Consider the following 18,956-nt stretch of genomic DNA (forward strand, 5'->3'; position numbering starts at 1 on the left):
GTCTGTTACTCAGAAGGACCAAACACTTACATAGTATTTCTGCATTACAACCTCATTAATATACTGAAACTCATTTGTGCTACGGTGTATGAGTAGAAAATCCGGCAAATCCTTTCTATTGGAAATGACTTCAGAACTTTTTTCTTCATGCAATATAATCTTTAATTTTGCTGTCAAGGAGTTTGGCAGGATAAAACTAATGGTCTTCAGATCCAAAAAAAAACAAATGGAACAAATGGGATTTAGGTTTTATTTGAAAGCCACTGGATACAGTATAAAACATACAAAAGCTAAAACCTTCTGCACTTGCTTAAAGTGTACCTCTCATTCCATGCTGGTGGCAGGATACAGTGTCATAATCCTGCTGGTGCAGGTCGGATGCGGAGTTCTTCCGGCAGCACCGCTGACTGCACTGTATGTTGTCAATGGCATTGTCAGAAGAATTTAGTTACTGGCGTGCGCCTGAACACAGAGATGTGCTGTCAAAATCCATCTGAGGCGCTGTCTGTTCAGGTGTGCGCTAGAGACTGAACTGGAATGAGAGGCCAGCATGGAATGAGAGGTGCACTTTAAAACAAGAACCGCTGTCATATGAAATATATGATTTTCACAAAATACGGAAGATGTAAATACTGGGAAGCATAAAATATAATACTACATATTCTTTAGATAGACATTAAAAAATATACACATTCTTACACGTGTTACTGTAACTAGGAAGTTATGGAAATGCACACTGGATGTTAACTTCACATGAGGCATTATTATAGCAGAGAAGTGAGGAAATGACAGTCTTATATCAGGGACCTACACAGGCTTTAAGACTTGGATTTCTTAGCATCCTTCTTTCCGGTGTCTGCATCCGCCTTCCTTTTCCCCGACTGAAAGAAAAGACAAAAATAAAAGAAAGAAAAACATAAGAATGAATTTATCAATTATCAGTGTACCTGGCAGAGATTAAGAGTCGGTGCAAACCAGTGTTCGGCCCGTTCACTAAATTTAATATGATTTACACCTTTTAGCAGGTATAAATAATAAAAATGTATACCAGCTCTGAGCACAGGCACAGCCTCTTGATAAATCCCTTGTAATCCTACACAGGCGGTATCATGTAAGAGCAGGAAAAGTGAGCACCAATCTGAACCCAGCCCTCTCCCTACCTACTTGACATACTGCCCTAGGCGGCAGAACCCTACTTGGAAACAAGCAGACCCAGGACTCCTGTGACATCTCCAAGGAGGAAGCAACCATTACTGAGACGTGATGAGGTAAATACCTGACAGGCAGCGGTTTATTTATGACTAAAACCTACCTTCCAAATATATATCCATAGCTTTAAAAGGGTTATCTGGGCATAAAAAATGTATATGTGGCTTGTGGTGGGCTAAAAGTAGAATAAAAGCTATACTCACCTGCCCAGATTCCCCACATGCACCATACTGATGCTCCCAGGGCCTGGTTCTTCTTGGTTGCACAGTCCATGCAGAAACCCTCTGCTCAGCCAATCAGTAGCTGAGAAGACCAGGCACTGGGAGGATCGGTGTGGCAGCTGCAGGGGATCAGGCAGGTAAGCATAGATTCTTTTTTATTCTTTACCCCACAACCAGCCACATATACTCTTCAATCACATATTAACCTAGAAGCAATGCTTTACTACAAAATGTAATATAACATATAGTAATAGTCAAAGAGATTCTATGCCAAAAAGAAAACACGCTAAAGAAAGTAATTTCTGTTTGTGAAACCTCAGGGTTTTGTTCACATTTCCATAATTTTGATCTGTGTAATTTTCATTTTTTATCAACACTGAAAGAATGGTGACAATGCATTAAAATACAATAGTTTTTTACACATTTCAGTTTTTTTTTTTTACCAGATATTTTGTGTAATACTTAAAATATTCCAACAGACTCCTACTGGTACCATTTGTAGCCCACAGAAGTCGAAGATGAAATTAAGAATGGATGGTCCATTTCTGTATAGTTTACTTGTAAATTTGGTCTTTGTTTATTTTATCACATCAATATTTCAGCAAAATGACTTATGCCCCTATTCCACGAGTCGTTTGGAGGAGCAAACGAGCGCTATTAGCGCTCGTTTGCTCCTCGTTCCCCGCTCGCTGCCGCCGCTATTCAACGCGGCTGCAGCGAGCGGGTCAGTGCGGGAGGGGGCGGCGGGGAGCTGCGGGGGGGCTGCCCGGGGGATCGCTGATCATCCGGGCAGCCCATAGGATATAGCAGCGTTTGCTGCCGATGCTCCTATTCAACGGAGCGACGGCAGCAGATCGCTGCTATATCAGTCGCTTGTTTTTCAACATGTTGAAAAACAAGCGACTGCAACGATCAGCCGACATGAACGATGTCGGCTGATCGTTGCACTCTATTCCACGGGACGAATATCGTTCGTAGCGGCCGATATCGGCCGAATACGAACTATATTGCTCCTCTAAACGACCCGTGGAATAGGGCCTTAATACAGTGTAAGAGAACGGCTCTTTTTACTCCCAATCTGGGGCTGACCATCACACTGCCTAATATAGACCATATTTCCCTTTGTATTTACCGTTGACTTGGGTGTCTTTTTCTTTTTCTCTGCTCTCTCCTTTTCTTCTATTTCCAGATTTTCCTTCTCTATCAGAGATATCAGGGTATTGCAGCGTCTTTGCAGCTCCTAACAAATGTAATAATGGAATGAGAATTGCAGAGATTAATAGTGATACAGACAATATACTGTGCACCAGTGGCCTAATGTCTATATCCTTCCTTTACTTTAGAAGTACTTAACTAAAATGCAGTGTAGGAAATCCAGGGTGTGCAGAAGAAGGAGGATTGTGCAATTGTGAAATATTTTAACATATTAAGTATATAAATCATCAGTAAGACAATAACTACATTTACTGATCACTAAGCTTTTTTATGCCGGGTTTGCAATACTTGCTTCCAGAGATTGTTTGGTTAGGGTCTATTCATATGTACAGGATCTGCAGCAGATATGATGTTGTGTCCCATCATTTAGTTACACTGATTATATGCAGCTTCAAATCTGCAGCAGATCCTGTAGCTGTGAATGGATCCTTACTAAGAATTCTAAACGGACTCCTCATGTTTACAGAAACATGTCCACTAATGGCATAAAGGGGGCTAAACACCCCGCTTCACTTTGTGCTGCAGCCTTCTTTATTTTAGAGATCACTTGGAGTTACAGCGGCTAGACAGATAGCAATGATATAAGTCCATCCTGGTCATACAGCATGCCTGCCGGGGTCGATGATTTACTGTTTGCTTGTTAAGGCTATGTTCACATAACGGAACGGCCGGTCTCAGCCCAGATCATCCTGGCCATGAGTGTACTGGGCAGGGATCTGCAGCAGGTCTCACTGTGAATTTGCGGATAAGCCCAGTGTGTTTGTACCCTAAGAAGTAATGTAAATACACAGGTTCCAGCATCCACCAATAGTTAACTACTCTACCTCACCCCATTCTCCATACTGCAGTCATGGTGACAACAGGAGGGGGGGCCAGTACAGATGATACAGTAGAGGGGAGGGGAGGAGGAAAGCAGCCATACATAGTGATGCCAACAGCCCCTGCTTTGTCAGCATCACTGTGTGACATCTGTGGTCTGCTGTGGCACAGCTTTACACAAGACTACAAGACTAGGTCCGGCCAAGTTTGTTTAAATTCGGAGCAGTTTGAGAACCAAGCACTGTATATACAAATTACCTCGTTTTCACACATGTCACCTACAATTATTAGTGTAGAAGAGTGTTAGGTGTGGTGTGTACAATGTATAAGGGCGTCTAAAGAGGCGCAATCTATGTTCATCTCCCCCCAATCTATGTTCATCTCCCCCCATTATGCTGTTTCCCCCATACAGAGCACTTGGATCACAAGCTAGGCTGTTGATATGACAGTGCAAGGAAATTAAAACAATACATTACATAATATACACACACATACACTGTCTGAGTGATTGTTCATTTGCCCCCACCATTCACATCTAGGTTTACATCCATTTTGGATCTTTTAATGGAAATTCCACAAAAAAGGCCTAAAGAAATGGCACAGCATTCAGCAAAACTTCACCTGGTAAAATGACAGAAACCACAACAAAATCCAAATGAACCCTACTACAGTCAGTGGGGTTGGTCGGGCCTTGTTGATGTCGAGTATCAAATACTGCTGTTATTTTTTGTTTTTGGCTCCGGTTATGGAGCAGTAAACCAGAAATATTAGGGGAGATGAAAACCTAGCCTATAATCCTATAACATTTCCACCTTCCACAGTAATCTGCGGGGAAATAAGTCAACTTTCCTGCAGCGCCGCCACAGTTCAAATAAAGCATTGCACAGTGCCCTGTGAAGTCAATGGGTTTTCCATGTAATACATGGACACGCAAGGTCCTTAAAAGCGAAAAAAAGCTCTTTGTGATCACTTTCTGCTCTGGTGACAGACTTGGAACAGGGAACTCTTCTCATATAAAGGCAGAATTCCATAACTTGGTATTAATAATGGGGTTTTCTGAAGCAGACAACCACTTCAATCCTTACATTATACAGTAGATAGCAATTTACACAAATAGCATGTATTTCTATGCACAGCCTAAAAAACGGCTGCAGGCTTTTAATTTATGACACTGTTTTTCAATAGGTAAGCTTATGGGCATAAATGTCTGAAGCCAGTATATCTGAAAGAGATGGCCCTCCCTACCACTGCAGCCTAATGAAGGATATATGCAGCTTTTATATAAATATGCAGGCAAGCGTGGCCACACGGGGACCGAAACCTTTGCTGGTTCTTGTGCTGCGTGGCTGAGCAAGGACAGGACTGCCCTGCAGGGTTCCATGAACAGGAATTTTAACTTTTAAAATGAGTAGGAATGTATTAGACTACACACAGCGGACTCGGAGGCTGAGGTGGGTTATATGCATGTATCCCTGTAAAGGGCACAAGACCAATCAAGATTTAGGATACACGGAGAAGTAGGGCAAACCCCAGTGAGCATTTACTGAATGACTGCAGGGCTTCTGGATGTGTAATACTTCGCTTCTCACCCTGTCAGATGCCATTCCATTTCACGTCTGTGATGTTTAATGCAGCTGTAATTCGCAGCGGTACGTCGCTAGACACGGACAATGACACCAGAACGGATGAATCAGTTACCTGGTTACCAATTAACCTTCTAATCTGCATAAAACAATAGTCTATTGATCGAAGAACTAATTCTCTGGAAGAGAAATGCAGCCAGTGTATTGGTAAAGGAACGTACACTATATGAGAAAAGATTAATGATTTCAGCTAGGAAATGATACAAAAACCATCCCCCGGAGATCTCGGCTACTGAATGTAGATGATTAATAATGAGTATGCCAAAGCAGCGCAGGATCGGATCATGACCCCTTACCCTTACCTCTGGCACTGCCGAACATGGAAACACCCCCAATGAATACAGTACATACTCCTGATGGCTACAAACTGTGAAATGGAGCACATTGTGCAAAGTCCAGCTCTATTCCAGTATTACTTGCAGCCTGAAAATCTTTATTATAAGTATTATAATTATGTTGGGGAACAGAAGTAGCAGAAATGATTTTGCCATTTAGCACAGATTACTTTATAACCCCTAGCTAATATCTACAGTACTGCATTGTACTCAGAAAGGAGAAATCAATGGGTTAAAAAATTCAACACTACTATATCACTATGGAAATATCTAGCTGGAAAGAGACTGCAGCGCTTTTGAGTTATTTTCTTATGAAATAAATAAGTAATATAAGAATTTTTATTCCTATTCTGCAATGTGTTTCACCCAATGCAGCCACAATGGAGGGGCTCAGTGTAGCTCCAGTGACTATAACCATGAACATGTAGGTATGCCCAGACGGGAGTGCAATCTCTCCTCTAGTGTATGGTAATATACAACATGTGTGATGTTTAGTAGCATGCTGTGAAATAAACACAATTGTCACCTGCTCTCGGGGCACTAGAAAATGATGGACAAGAGAACTGAAATGACAAAGTGACCTCTCCTGATTCATTGGACAGCATTCGCTGCATAAAGTATATGGATGTCACAGAGGAGAATCACTGCTGTTGACTTTGGCAATGAGGAAAACCAGACAGTTTTCAGTCCTCTTCTGGAAAGAATAAAGCAGAAACTATAGGGTGCAAATATATAGATGCCCTGCAGGTATCTATAAAAAAAAACCTGTATTTGTGTTGTTGCCTTTAGTTATACCCGTTCCTTCTAACAATCTACTGGCTTCTATGTGTATAAATAAGCTTCCTATAATATGTTAGTGATTCCTATAGATCAGGCATGTCCAAAGTCCGGCCGGAGGGCCATTTGCGGCCCGCGTTCCGAACTTTTACGGCCCCCCAGGTATCCAGCTTGCTATTATCTGCCTGTGTTATAAAGCATATAGCATGTAGCATGTAAAATGGTCGGCCCTCGCACATGTTCACTTCATCAAATTTGGCACTCTTCGAAAAAAGTTTGGACATGCCTGCTATAGATGGACTGTCAGCAAACAAGGCACTTATTACTATATTTGCAGTCTCAACCAACTACATTTTATTTACCAAGTCCACTTTTTCACTAAAACAAGGCACAAAAACTATACAGTCATATAATACATCCTCCATCACTGCAGACAAGGCAAATAAATCTTTCTGATATTATAGGTGCATCCAAATCAGTTGTACTATGGACCTAACCATAACAAAGATGACATAAAAAGCATGAAACTGATACTATGTAGTGCTAGATATCTTCTATAGCATAAAAGATATAACATTATATAACCATATACATGCAACTTTTTATGTGCTTGCTTAGCTGGGGAGAAAATCTGCATTTTATTGTGTATATTTACAGACTACAGACAAAGAACAGAGCGGCTTTCCAAAAAGCTGAGAAGCTTCAGCCCATGTTTTAGTACACAGCACCCTCTAGTGGCCGCTGGGATACTTGTGGAGTGCAGCTGAATGGTACAATGTACAGGACAAAACTAGTACATTACGAGACTGGAACACTGTGGGGGGAATTCACTAGTCTGCAGACTGTCCGACATGCTGACTGCATAGCCAAAGGTGTATTTTTTGTATCATTTACTACTTTGGTGTATGCTGGTTACGAAATCCCTGTCCAGATGCAAAATGCAAAGCAATCCACACCTCTAATTTTTGGTGTAATTTGTGCAACAAATTGCACCAGAAACAAGCCATTAGGAACCCCCCCCCCCCCCCCCCAGCCACCCTCCTTTTCCGGGGAAACAAATACAAACATGAACAGGTCAAAAAAGTGGTACATTATTAGTAAATGGCGTGTACCTGACAAACATCGGTGTGATAAGTTAGAAGTAGTGTTCCCCCCCCCCAATGTATATATTTAGATAAACTTGAGAACTAATCATTAGTCAGCTGCATGTAAAATATGTTAGGGTATGTTCACACATACAGGATCCACAGCAGATCTGCAGCACATTTGATGGCCCAGAATTGATTTGCTTTGAATCTGCAGCTTCAAATCTGCGCTATTAAATCTGCTGAAGATCCTGCATGTGTGAATGCACCCTTAGGGTTCAAACACACACACCGTATACGCAGCAGATACGCAGAAGATCTGCAGCAGATTTGATGGTGCAGATTTGATGCTGTGTTCAGTTATTTAGATCTAATCTGCTGCGTATCGCAAGAGAAATTGTGTCTGCAATTGTGTCTGCAGTACATATAATATACAGATATAAATCTCAACAGACTTGGAACAAACAAAAAAGGGTGAAAAAACTTTCAAAAGCAAGAATTTATAAAAAAATATGCAGATGAAACCCAAAGTTTTCTAGTGAAATTTAGATGGGGATTTTCTTGTCAAAATGGTCTTAAATTTCACTCTTTGTGAAAACTCTTTTAAAAACTTTGTGGGAACATATCTTACCATCACGTAATATATCTAAAAAGAGGAAGGGAGGAATGTCAACCCGCTGAGCTAGACAGTCCTTGACAGGTTGTTGGTTATCTGGGCAGCCACCCATGCATCGATACAAGGTCACCCATGCCCCTCCTAGATCATTATGAGGTCATATGGGCAATTTAAACATTGGACTTTCATGCCATCTGCACTTGTGGCATACTATAGCATAACTGTATAATGGGGCAGAGAAGTGGCTCCACGTCTACAGTCACTATGCTGGCTGAGCGATATGAAAGCAGACCAATCTCACTATGCTCTTTCTGGATCTCTAATCCATCTCTGATTCTGGTGACATTTCATTCTTTTCGGATGAGACTGCGGAGCTTTATTTGTACTGAACAATAGTGGAGGATATTGCCGTATGAATGGCACTGCAGAGCATCTGGCTCTCTGCCGTAACCTCTAACCTTATTTTCCATTTCTACCATGTACTGAGACGCATTCACTATCCACGGTCCACACCGTAAACAGATGTGCTCACAGACTTGGGGGGAGAACATGATATGTGTGTAATATTATTAGCACATGCGATTAATTCATTTAACTGATGCATTTTCCATCTTCGACTCTCTAAAGAGCTGGGAAATTTGTCATGAAATCAGAGTTGCATTTTCCTTCCATAATTTCATTGTCCCTGTTTGATTTCAGGTACAAAACACTCAGCCTCTAAGTAATGCATTAGTCTAAAATATAGAAAATGACTTTTTGTCCGGAATTCTAAAATGTAATGTGTGCAATATGGTCCCAATTAGATTGAAATACTAAATGGGCAGACAATGGGCAGACTCTACTACCAGTCCGCTGTATTGAGAGGAAAGAGGTTTTTGGATAGGAGGGCTGTAAAAACATCATTCCAATTTATTTTAATTATTACCGCATTTATACAAGATAGGGTTATAAAAAGGCCTCTAAAATGAACCAGAAATGTAATATCGGTCTGTTACAGATTTCACGGCAGACCTCTTTTTAAAGAGACATAAACAATTGGATTTTTGTGACTTCAAGGCTAGGGTAACAAGGTGACATACGATGCACGCCAGCAAATCACATCTAAGACAGACAGCCAAAATATTGGTGCATGGCACAACTCCGTAACTGGCGGCAATTTAGCTGTTAAGGATATAGCTAAATCCTGAAGAAGTTGCAAGCAGATTGCAGTCACCGAGCTTAATGCTGGCAAAGTCACATGCAGCTTACAACCTGTGACCAATAATCTGTCACAGTATGTTTTTGGTTGCATTGAATTGAATGCAATGTCTCAATGTGACACAATGATCTTCCTGTCACATGACCAAAGTCACCTTGCAGCTCATGCCTGATAGTTGGGGCTTGCACCTCTAAGGGTATGTTCATATCTCGTTTTTAGCCGCACATCGGGCTACACGGCAGAAATCAGTGAAAAAAGGATGCTGCCGTGCAGCCCAACGTGCGGCCGACGGCCACATGACGGCCACATTGACTTTAATGAGCAGGACAGAGTCATTATGTGACTGTGTTCTGCTCATTTGGGGACGTACACGGCTTTTGTGCAGGACTAAAAAGCGTAGTCGACCAAGCTTTTGAGTCCTGCACAAAAGCCGTGTACGTCCCCAAATGAGCAGAACACAGTCACATAATGACTCTGTGGTGCTCATTAAAGTCAATGTGGCCGTCATGTGGCCGTCGGCCGCATCCTTTTTTCACTGATTTCTGCCGTGTAGCCCGACGTGTGGCTAAAAACGAGATGTGAACATACCCTTACCCTATACATCATACCCCTTACCCTATACATCACCACTTACTGTGAGAATAGGGAAATGAAGTCTTGCAGTTGGCTAAAGGAGGCAGCTGGTGGCAAAGAGGAGCTAATAAGAGAACAATGGCTGTGCATGTGTGATCTTCCATATGCCATCTCTTGTGAAAAAATTCCATCATCAGGCATGATGCCTGATGAAAAGGAGGGTGGCCTCCACGAAGCGCGTTGTTAAGCCAATAAAACCTCATATTTGATCCATATCCTGAACCCATGTCCAATCCTGTGGAGAACTACAGGGCACAGGAAGCCATACAGGCAGTGTGCCAGGACAACCACCAATTTTCTCCTATTTTTCTCCCATATAAGATAATGTTTGACAGGTTAGACTGAGAAAAGATTACATTTTTTTTTTCTAACACAGTGGTGCCCGACATACAATTGATTCTGGCTTCTCAGAGGCCATTGTAAGTTAAGTACAGCATCTGCCTATGATGCTGCTCACCTCAGTATGCCGGATGCATCACTGTACAGAAGCAGCAGGGACTCCAGGCAGAGACTGCAATGGTGTCATGATCATGGTCACATGAGCACAGGACAGCTGATGAAGAAGGAAGAGACTCCTTCCTTCATGGTAAAGTATCACTAGGGAGTGTGTGTCTGTCTAATAACGTTTCTGCAATCCTCTTCTAACCTGTTCTGAAGAACTACAAGTCCCAGCATGACAGTCCTAGAATTGCTGTGACCATAGTAGTCCCCAAACTGCCCTTTTTTAAAATATTCAAGTTCTATTGAGTTTATATATACTATTTTCGGCCCATTTTTCCTTCATTCTTTTTACAATTTCTTACTTTGGTGACATTTTGGGGACACTGGAACAAGTTTTCCATACAGAAAGTGTCTGAATACCAAATACAGAGCAAAGGTATAAGAAACAACAGGACGTATGGCCAAGTAATAATACAGATGATTAGAAGAAAGAGTCATGTAGGAGCTGTAGGAGAAAATAATGCCTGAAGCCATGCTAAAATGTCTTGGCGTCATATATCCAAATATATCAGCAATAGTGATGTCACCAGCTGTCTGAGATGTGGGGGCGGCTGCTAACATTTTATAATTTACTAGTCCTTCATGATTAAACATACATGGTGCTTACAGCTCCTGGACTCAGTGGGAAATCTTTATTCACATGATGATACAGTAATGCAATATAAACATGAAGTAATCATTTATATAATTATTTTTACAATCTGCATGATACGTTATTATGCCCTAAAGAGGCATTGTTGTGAAATATAACTTTTGACACGTCAGAGAGACTTGTGATCATTAAGTTTTGATCAGTCAAGGTCTGAGACCAGCATACAAGTACGCTGGTCTTATATTAGGCCCCGCCCCTTTTACCAGGCAGGATTGACTAAGAGGCGCACGCCCGAACCTGCGCCCGGCGTACTAAATCTACACTTGCTTCCAGCAGGTGTAGCTTTGCATCATTATTTACGCCTTCTTTCTGGCGTACGCCTCGGGCGGACGTTTCATAAATGTCCCCCTAGGTGTTCAGACTGCCACCAATCGGGAGAACAAGCCAGGAGAAGTCTGCACTTAGCGCGGTCCTCTCCCGACTCTGTGTCACACAATGAGACGGCTGCATAATAAAAATCTAGTGAGGAGAGTCGTCTCCTCACACAGACACACAGTGGGGAGTGGACTACGCAGCAGCTCATTCTACAGATTGGTTAGGGTCTCAACACTCAAACCCGGACAAACCCCAATATGTCTCCCTGACATACCACAAAAATAAAGAAGTCCAACAACACCAACAGAGCCAATCTCAAATAGAAGGGGATGAACGCTGGAGGTCCACAATTCCAATAACGTGGGCCAGAATAACGAGACTCAATCAGTCCAGCAGCATCCAGTTAATGCAATCTTCAAATCTTTATTGTAAAGCCAAATACAGAATACGAGTATATTCTGTAAATGGCTAAAACAGACAGGGGAACTCCTTACTACTGCCAACACCTAATGCTATTGTACAGTTTTAGGCTATGTTCACACTACGAATATTTGAGGCTGTACAGCAACCAAAACCAGGAGTGGATTGAAAACACAGAAAGGCTCTGTTCACATAATGTTGTAATTGAGTGGATGGCCGTCATTTAATGGCAAATATGTGCTGTTATTTTAAAACGGCTGTTGTATTGAAATAATGGAAGTTATTTACTGTTATATGGCGGCCATCCACTCAATTTCAACATTGTGTGGACAGAGCCTTTCTGTGTTTTCAATCCACTCCTGGTTTTGGTTGCTATGAGGACCTGACATGAGGACAAAATACAGCCTCAAATATACATAGTGTGAACCCAGCCTTAGGTTATATGATTCCAAATGCAACCTGTGTAATCCTTCTAGCTGCCCTATTACTTGAAGTGGATTACGCAATAGCGAGTACTGTTGGTTACAATTCTATGGTAAACGTTGGGTGTGGGTCCTTGCATAACAGAATACATGTATTCAGGTAAAGTTGATTGAATTAGAAATGCACGATTTTCATGACTGTAAAGCCACAAGAGGCCCATAGTACACTGCATGCACTAACATCCTATTGTGATTGTACATACCATAGCGGTCCTTGACTTTATGAACCAATCAAAGCGGAACTGCGGGGCATTCCTAACACACTGGCGTAGCTCTTCATACACATTTTCCTTATCAAAGCCCATTTTATGCAGCATGCATATGAGGAACCGGTCTTCTTCCTCTGTGTAGTTTTTGCCTTTATTGGTCCCATATTGTATCCGCAGCTGATGAAAGGGTGCCTTGTACCTTGCAATCTAAACAGAGCAGAACAACAAGCTCACCGATCATTATAACCTATTCAGTCACTTTTGCCCATTGTAGACATACAGTACAGATGCAGCAAACTCTCACTTGACTTTAAATTGCCAGTCATTACATTCCACTGAAATAGCCAAAGTTTAAAGGGAATCTGTCAGGCCCATACCAGGTACAGATCTACAGACAAGGGCATATAGGTAATAGGAAGATAAAACAAATGATACTTTTGCTGATGCCATTTGCAGTGTTATAAAAATGCATTTATCCTTAGAAGCTGAAGTGCCATTGAAGTAATGCACCACTCCTCCCTTCCACAGCCTTCCTGTCTCGATTGATTGATGCATTGGGTTCAGCCTCCAGCTATGTACATCAATCAGTCAAGGCAGGGAGAGGTGTGGGAGAAGGCATGCATGCTGTGGCTCAGCATTACTTCTGTGGCACTTTAGCTTCCAAAGAAAAAATTTTATTTTATAACTCTGCAAATGACCATCAGCAAAGACGAAAGGCATTGTTTGTTTTATCTTTCTGTCACCTATCTGCCTGTGTCTCCAGCTCTGTACCTGGTATGGGCCTGACAGATTCCCTTTAAAGTTTGCTAGATCACATGAAATTCGACTGATGTCATAAAAAAGAAATTATTATGATTACCTTTGCATCCAATGCTTTTTTGATGCTGATCCTCCTCTGGATCCGTGCCTCGCCTCGTTCAATCTGGGCCATGATTTTTTCAATATCCTGTAATTCATTGCAACGTTCCCAGAAAACAGCTGAAACCAAATATGTAATATATAAATGTGTATGTACAGAGAGAGAAATAGCTCAGGGCTGCACTAATGCTGTCGTCTGCTTTATGGCTTAGATGAAGAAATACTTCTTAAACATTCCAGTCTGGACTAGCTTCTAGATAAGATTCATTGTAAGGGTTTCATTGATTTCTGATGAATAAAAGCCCATCTACTAGACTATGGGTTATGATAACTGCTATAGGACAGGTACAATATGAGCCAGTACATAACTAATAGAGCATAGAGGCAAACAAACCTGAGTATTCAATGACCTCTTCTGGTGTCTTCCCTTCCACTTCCCGAGCAATGTTATCAATATCATCACGGCCATACTTCTCACTGGCTTTAATAAACTGGTTGAAGTCCCGTTTATTCCAATTCGTAAAACCCTATTAATACACATAACATATCAATGACACTCCAAATGGCAACTTTTTCATGAAAATGACACCATACAATGTCTGGCTGGAAGTGAATGCTCGTCCTTGAATACCACTCCCACCTACCCACCCCTTTTTTTTCTTTTAATCTAAGGGAAAATTTACAGATTGTTTTGGCCACAAAATGGACATATATGTTGGCAATGTGTCAAAAAGTTTTATTGATGTATACTGCAATATGCTCCCAGCGGGCCCACAGGTTTAATGGCCTGACCATACTTAAATAGTGACTATGCTTCATTCCCTTTTCAGAACATATAATTTGTGCAGGACTCCTAAACCTGGCAATGCATGTCGGTATACAATAGTTCAGAGTTTGCAGTGCTATCTACACAGTATCACCACATTTTGATGTATTGTGATCATAGTTCTCTAGCGGGAATGCAGGTTTCATGTATAAATGAGTAGATATTGCCTCCTCCCAATACCCCACCCCTTTTTTTTATCAAGGTTTCCCTCCTTCATGCTGCTCCTATTTTATCCTTATTCTGTTTACAACGTCTGCCACATTAACCATTTCTCGATGCACGCTCCATGCTATTTGGCCATACAGGTATTTATAATTTGTAGAATTGCATTATTGAATTAGTGTATTGTGATAGGTATAAGAGACACCTTAGCACACTAAACTCCACCCCTGATGAAGTCACTGTGGTGACGATACACGTTGGGTCTCCACCAGATCATTGGCTCCCATGGTCATAGGGTGATCAGATACATCATTTTGTTGTTTGTTCAAACCCTTCTGGCGTTTCATTCCATCTATTTATTTATCACTACTTTCTTTTTGAAGCACACATAGCACTTTATACCATAGCACTTTTCATACATAGGGTTGTACTAGGATCATTTGGTATTCATTGATTTGTCATTGGGTATATTTATTGTAGAACTTTGATATTTATCTGTTTGTTAGACTTTGAACGCCAGTCTGTGTATTTTACTATACTGCACAAAAAGATTAGAGTTTATATTTACCTATTTTGTTCTGACCATGAGGAAAGATATGATTTTATGATGCTCTGGTGTAGTGAGAGGACTATCATATCCTCTCACTTTTGGATTGTTTATATACCTATATGGTTTTTTTATTGTTTTTAATCATGTTTGTTATGGTGCTCTTTTTTTGTTCTGTTTTTTCTTGGATCATGTACTAATAAAATTTCATTGATTATATATCTTACTTGGAGGTGTGCGCTATTATGGTGTCTAGCTTGTTTCTTTTGGTTTGGTTTTACATTAACCATTTCTGTCAATTGAAAAAAAAATTATAAGGGCACTTTGTAGTAAATATAATAACAGCCCTAATCTAACTAAGATGGTGTTTGCAATTATATAAAGTTCAACTACATCAAATATTGCTCAAAGGGAACTTGTCAATGTGTTCTATTGGATGCCATTTGTATCCAGCATGTAAGGGATCCACCAGCATTGTTCTTTTAGTTGTTCTGCACCAATGACAGAATAACAGAAATTACAACACAGCTGTGTACCCAGCCTTAGGGTACTATTACACCAAACGATTTTTTGACAACTAACGACCTCAAAGGATCTCAAACGACCACTATGGAAAACGACCTGAAATCGTTTGCCCAATTACACGGAACGATGTATGACTTCTTATTACACCGAACGATGTACGAATGATCAAACGATAAAAATAGGTCCGAATTCTATCAAATGACCAATGATTTCTCGTTGGTCGTTTAATCGTTGTCTGCTATTACACAAAACGATTATCGTTTAAATCCGAACGATTTAACGATTTTTTGAACGATAATGATTTCGTGTAATACCACCCTTAGCTGTACAGGGGCTACTGCTCCTATACAAGACAACACCATCTTGAAGGAGGCATGATCCTACTAAGAAAACAGTATGGAGAAGGTGTGCACATACTCTTGGGGCCATATTAGAAAGGTGTTGATCCATAGCCTATTACACAGATCAGTAATCATGTGGCCCTTTGCTTCAATCAACCACACACCCTCTATTACACAAGGAGATGTGTGGCCGACAATTTTCAAACACATAAAAATTACTGGATCAGCTAACTGTATCGTATTATACAGTCCTCTTCGACTGACAATTACCCTGTGTAATAGGGCCCTTATATCTCTGCCATTATGTTGGTGTTGTAAATTTTGCAAACAGCTGTGCCAGAGAATATAATATTCTTTCTATTTCTAAGTCTAAAAATGCTAAACCTGAAAAAAGACTGACATTTACAGTTTTCAGAAATAAGGCATAGAAAACATGGTTAACTTCTTTCTATTTGACGAGGCCTCACTGAGGGCATGAACTCATATTGCCTCTACTACTTCATAGGCGGCATTGGTAGAGGGATACTGCTGTAGGAAGAAGCCAAGTAGGAGGATGCCCTAAGAGACTCTCCTTTCCCTTGATTCATAGGGCCCTCTTATGGTTCAAACACAGAACGATTATTCGCCCAATTGACTGTTTACCGATTTTGAGGCATTGATTTTATTTTTATAACGATCAGCGTTTAGACAAAGAGATAAATCATTTGAAAAAATGGTTATTGCAATCGTCTTATCACTTAAGCCCATCTCAGACATAGGGTGAATATGAGAAAGACTGTTAACACGAAGCAATCTGCAAATTTTCAGTGAACGACCAATGGTGATTTGAGAACATGTTGAAAGACCATGATAAACGATTTCTCGCTGATCGCTTGATTGTTCGCTGTGTTTACACAAGCTGATTATCGTTCAAATGCGATCGTTATCGTGAAAATTCGAACAATAATCCGTGTAAATGAACCATAACATGGGATGATTATTGTGTGGAAAAACGGTATATTGTTCGAATTTAAACGATAATCATTTTGTGTAATTGCAGGCAACTATCGAAAAATCATTTGAGTGTCATTGATTGTTCGTTTAGGACTGACCCTAAAATCATCATTAATCGTTCGCTGTAATTCCACATCCGTTCGCTGTAATTCCGCATTCGTTCACTAATCGTTCAGTGTAATTCCAAATTGTTCCTTCTTTTGCTGGGATCAGGTGGAGTAAACAATCGTAGTAACGATCATTGTAACGATCGTAACTACCGACTATCGTTCTGTGCAACATGGTGAACGATTTCAGATTAACGATAAACAATCTCGTTTTCGATTGTTTATCATTAATTGCTGGTCATTAAAAATCACTTAGTCTAATAGAACCCATATGCACTAACACTGGAGAAGTCATCAACAAAACGAATGCTTTTTGGGGCACACAAAGTCATTTCTGTCTCGGGGCAGCTGTGTAGCAAGCATTGAATGTTTTATGTTGTTTTCCATTGATTTGAATTGTATATAAAAGGGACATTACAGAAGGCATTACTATTGTGCTCTGTAATGTACATGTGTCCTGCATAAGTGTTCTGTGAAATTAGGGGGAATCTTTTCATCTGAAAAGTGAAGTGAAATTATAAAGAAAGTGCCTTTTTAATAACATGCAATTCTGGATGGTGATTGTCTTCCATCTATCAGCAAATGTAATTTCTGCTTTTATATTTTGATTTAAAAAAAAAAAAACTTAAAAACCCTGAGACCTAAAGTCAAGCTCAGTGCTTGTAGGGTTGTCTCTCTCTGTACACAAATCAGTAATGTCTTGTTTATTATTGCATACAAAACGCTCTGGCGCTACAAATTCTCTTCTCCTAAAGAACAATAGAAACAGAAATAAAATCTTACTCTAAGTCACAGGGCGTACAATAAAAAAATATTATGTTATTACGGGATTATCTCTTTAACCTCTTTACTCCCGGGCTAATTTTTGTTTTTGCATTTTCGTTTTTTCCTCCTCATGTTTAAATAGCCATAGTGCTTGTATTTTGTCACCTACAGACCCACACGAGCCCTTATTTTTTGTGCCACTAACTGTACTTTACAATGACAGATTTAATTTTTGCATAAAATATGCTGCAAAAACCGAAAAAAATTATATCCACGCTGAGGCTTGCTTCGCTGTGTGAACTGACAGGTCTTTCTGCGGCCGGAATTCACTGAACTGTGTGATGTTTCATTTTTTGTGGCATGATCTATACTTTCTATCGGTACCTTACTTTCATATATGTGACTTTTTAATCACTTTTAGGGTGCCTTCACACCTACCGTATCGCAGTAGAAAATCCGCAGCAGATCCGCAGCGGATTTAACTAAATGAATGAACACAGCATTAAATACGCACTGTCAAATCCGCTGCGGATCCGCAGCAGATTTGTAAGTGCGGATTTAGTGCTGTGTTCATTCATTTAGTTAAATCCGCTGCGGATCTGCTGCGGATCCGCAGCGGATTTTCTACTGCGATAAGGTAGGTGTGAAGGCACCCTTAATGCAAATTTTTCTTCACATGATGCGATCAAAAATGCAACATCAGGAATGTTACAATTTAACAGTTTGGGCGATAGTTAGACACGCGGTGATACCAAACATGTTTATTTATTTTTAAAATGGTAAAAGGGGGTATGATTCAAACTGTTATTAGGGAAGGGGATTTTTTATTAATAAGAAACTTTTTTTTTACACTTACATTAATTAGAATTCCGAATTCCCCCTGGGAATATCATAGCGATCAGTGTAGTATACTTAATAAAGCACTGATCCATTAGATCAGTGCTCTATTACAATGGTCTGCTGCAGACCAGAAACACTTATTGTCGAGCTGGGATAGGGACGCTGAGTCCTGGTCTGGCCAGTACAATGGATCCCCCCTCCGCACATCCTTCTGTGGGAAGGGGTTAAAGGGAAACTACCAGCAACTTTGTACATAGGAAACTGCTGGTACATACTTGTAGTCCATTTCTGTTTTATTAAGCGAATTCGGAATATGTAAATAAGATAGTTTGGTGCCCTGGGTTGGGCGCTCCCCAGTCCCTTAGGGCATTGGTCTACCGGCCCCCAGCCTCTTCTGCATTGACTACATATGCATATTCATCAGTTAGACCCCCAAAACACTGTGTCTGTGTCAGTTTCAGTAAATCCTGATCAGAAGGGCTTCAGGAGGCTATAGGAAACCATAAGTATTTCCTCACAGTAAGACCATGGGTGTCTGTGCCTTGCATCTTTAAGGGTTTGGGCCCGCCAGCCTTTCACCAAACTACCATCAATAATGTGTTTAGAGATTACTATGCCAACCTATTTGACACCCGCCTTCAATCTGCTGGAGAGCAAATTAT

The 18,956-nt window shown here is 40.7% G+C and overlaps 1 protein-coding gene across 2 annotated transcripts in view; it reads right to left on the bottom strand.

Annotated features, from left to right (window-relative positions):
* Window positions 1–236: 236 nt before the first annotated feature.
* SMARCA1 (SNF2 related chromatin remodeling ATPase 1) overlaps window positions 237–18,956 on the bottom strand; it is a 77,904-nt gene continuing 59,184 nt past the window's right edge. Inside the window, exons 20-25 of one of the 2 annotated variants that reach the window (XM_069986892.1) lie at window positions 13,583–13,715; window positions 13,190–13,308; window positions 12,325–12,537; window positions 2,563–2,670; window positions 812–881; window positions 237–532 (exon numbers count right to left, since the gene is read on the bottom strand). In XM_069986892.1, coding sequence (XP_069842993.1) covers window positions 819–881; window positions 2,563–2,670; window positions 12,325–12,537; window positions 13,190–13,308; window positions 13,583–13,715 — 636 coding nt within the window. In that variant the 3' untranslated portion in view covers window positions 237–532; window positions 812–818. Of the gene's footprint in view, window positions 882–2,562; window positions 2,671–12,324; window positions 12,538–13,189; window positions 13,309–13,582; window positions 13,716–18,956 lie in introns of both variants that reach the window. The other variant, XM_069986891.1, reaches the window with a different exon arrangement.

The sequence above is a fragment of the Dendropsophus ebraccatus genome, chromosome 10 (assembly GCF_027789765.1).
Source record: "Dendropsophus ebraccatus isolate aDenEbr1 chromosome 10, aDenEbr1.pat, whole genome shotgun sequence".
NCBI lineage: Eukaryota > Metazoa > Chordata > Amphibia > Anura > Hylidae > Dendropsophus > Dendropsophus ebraccatus.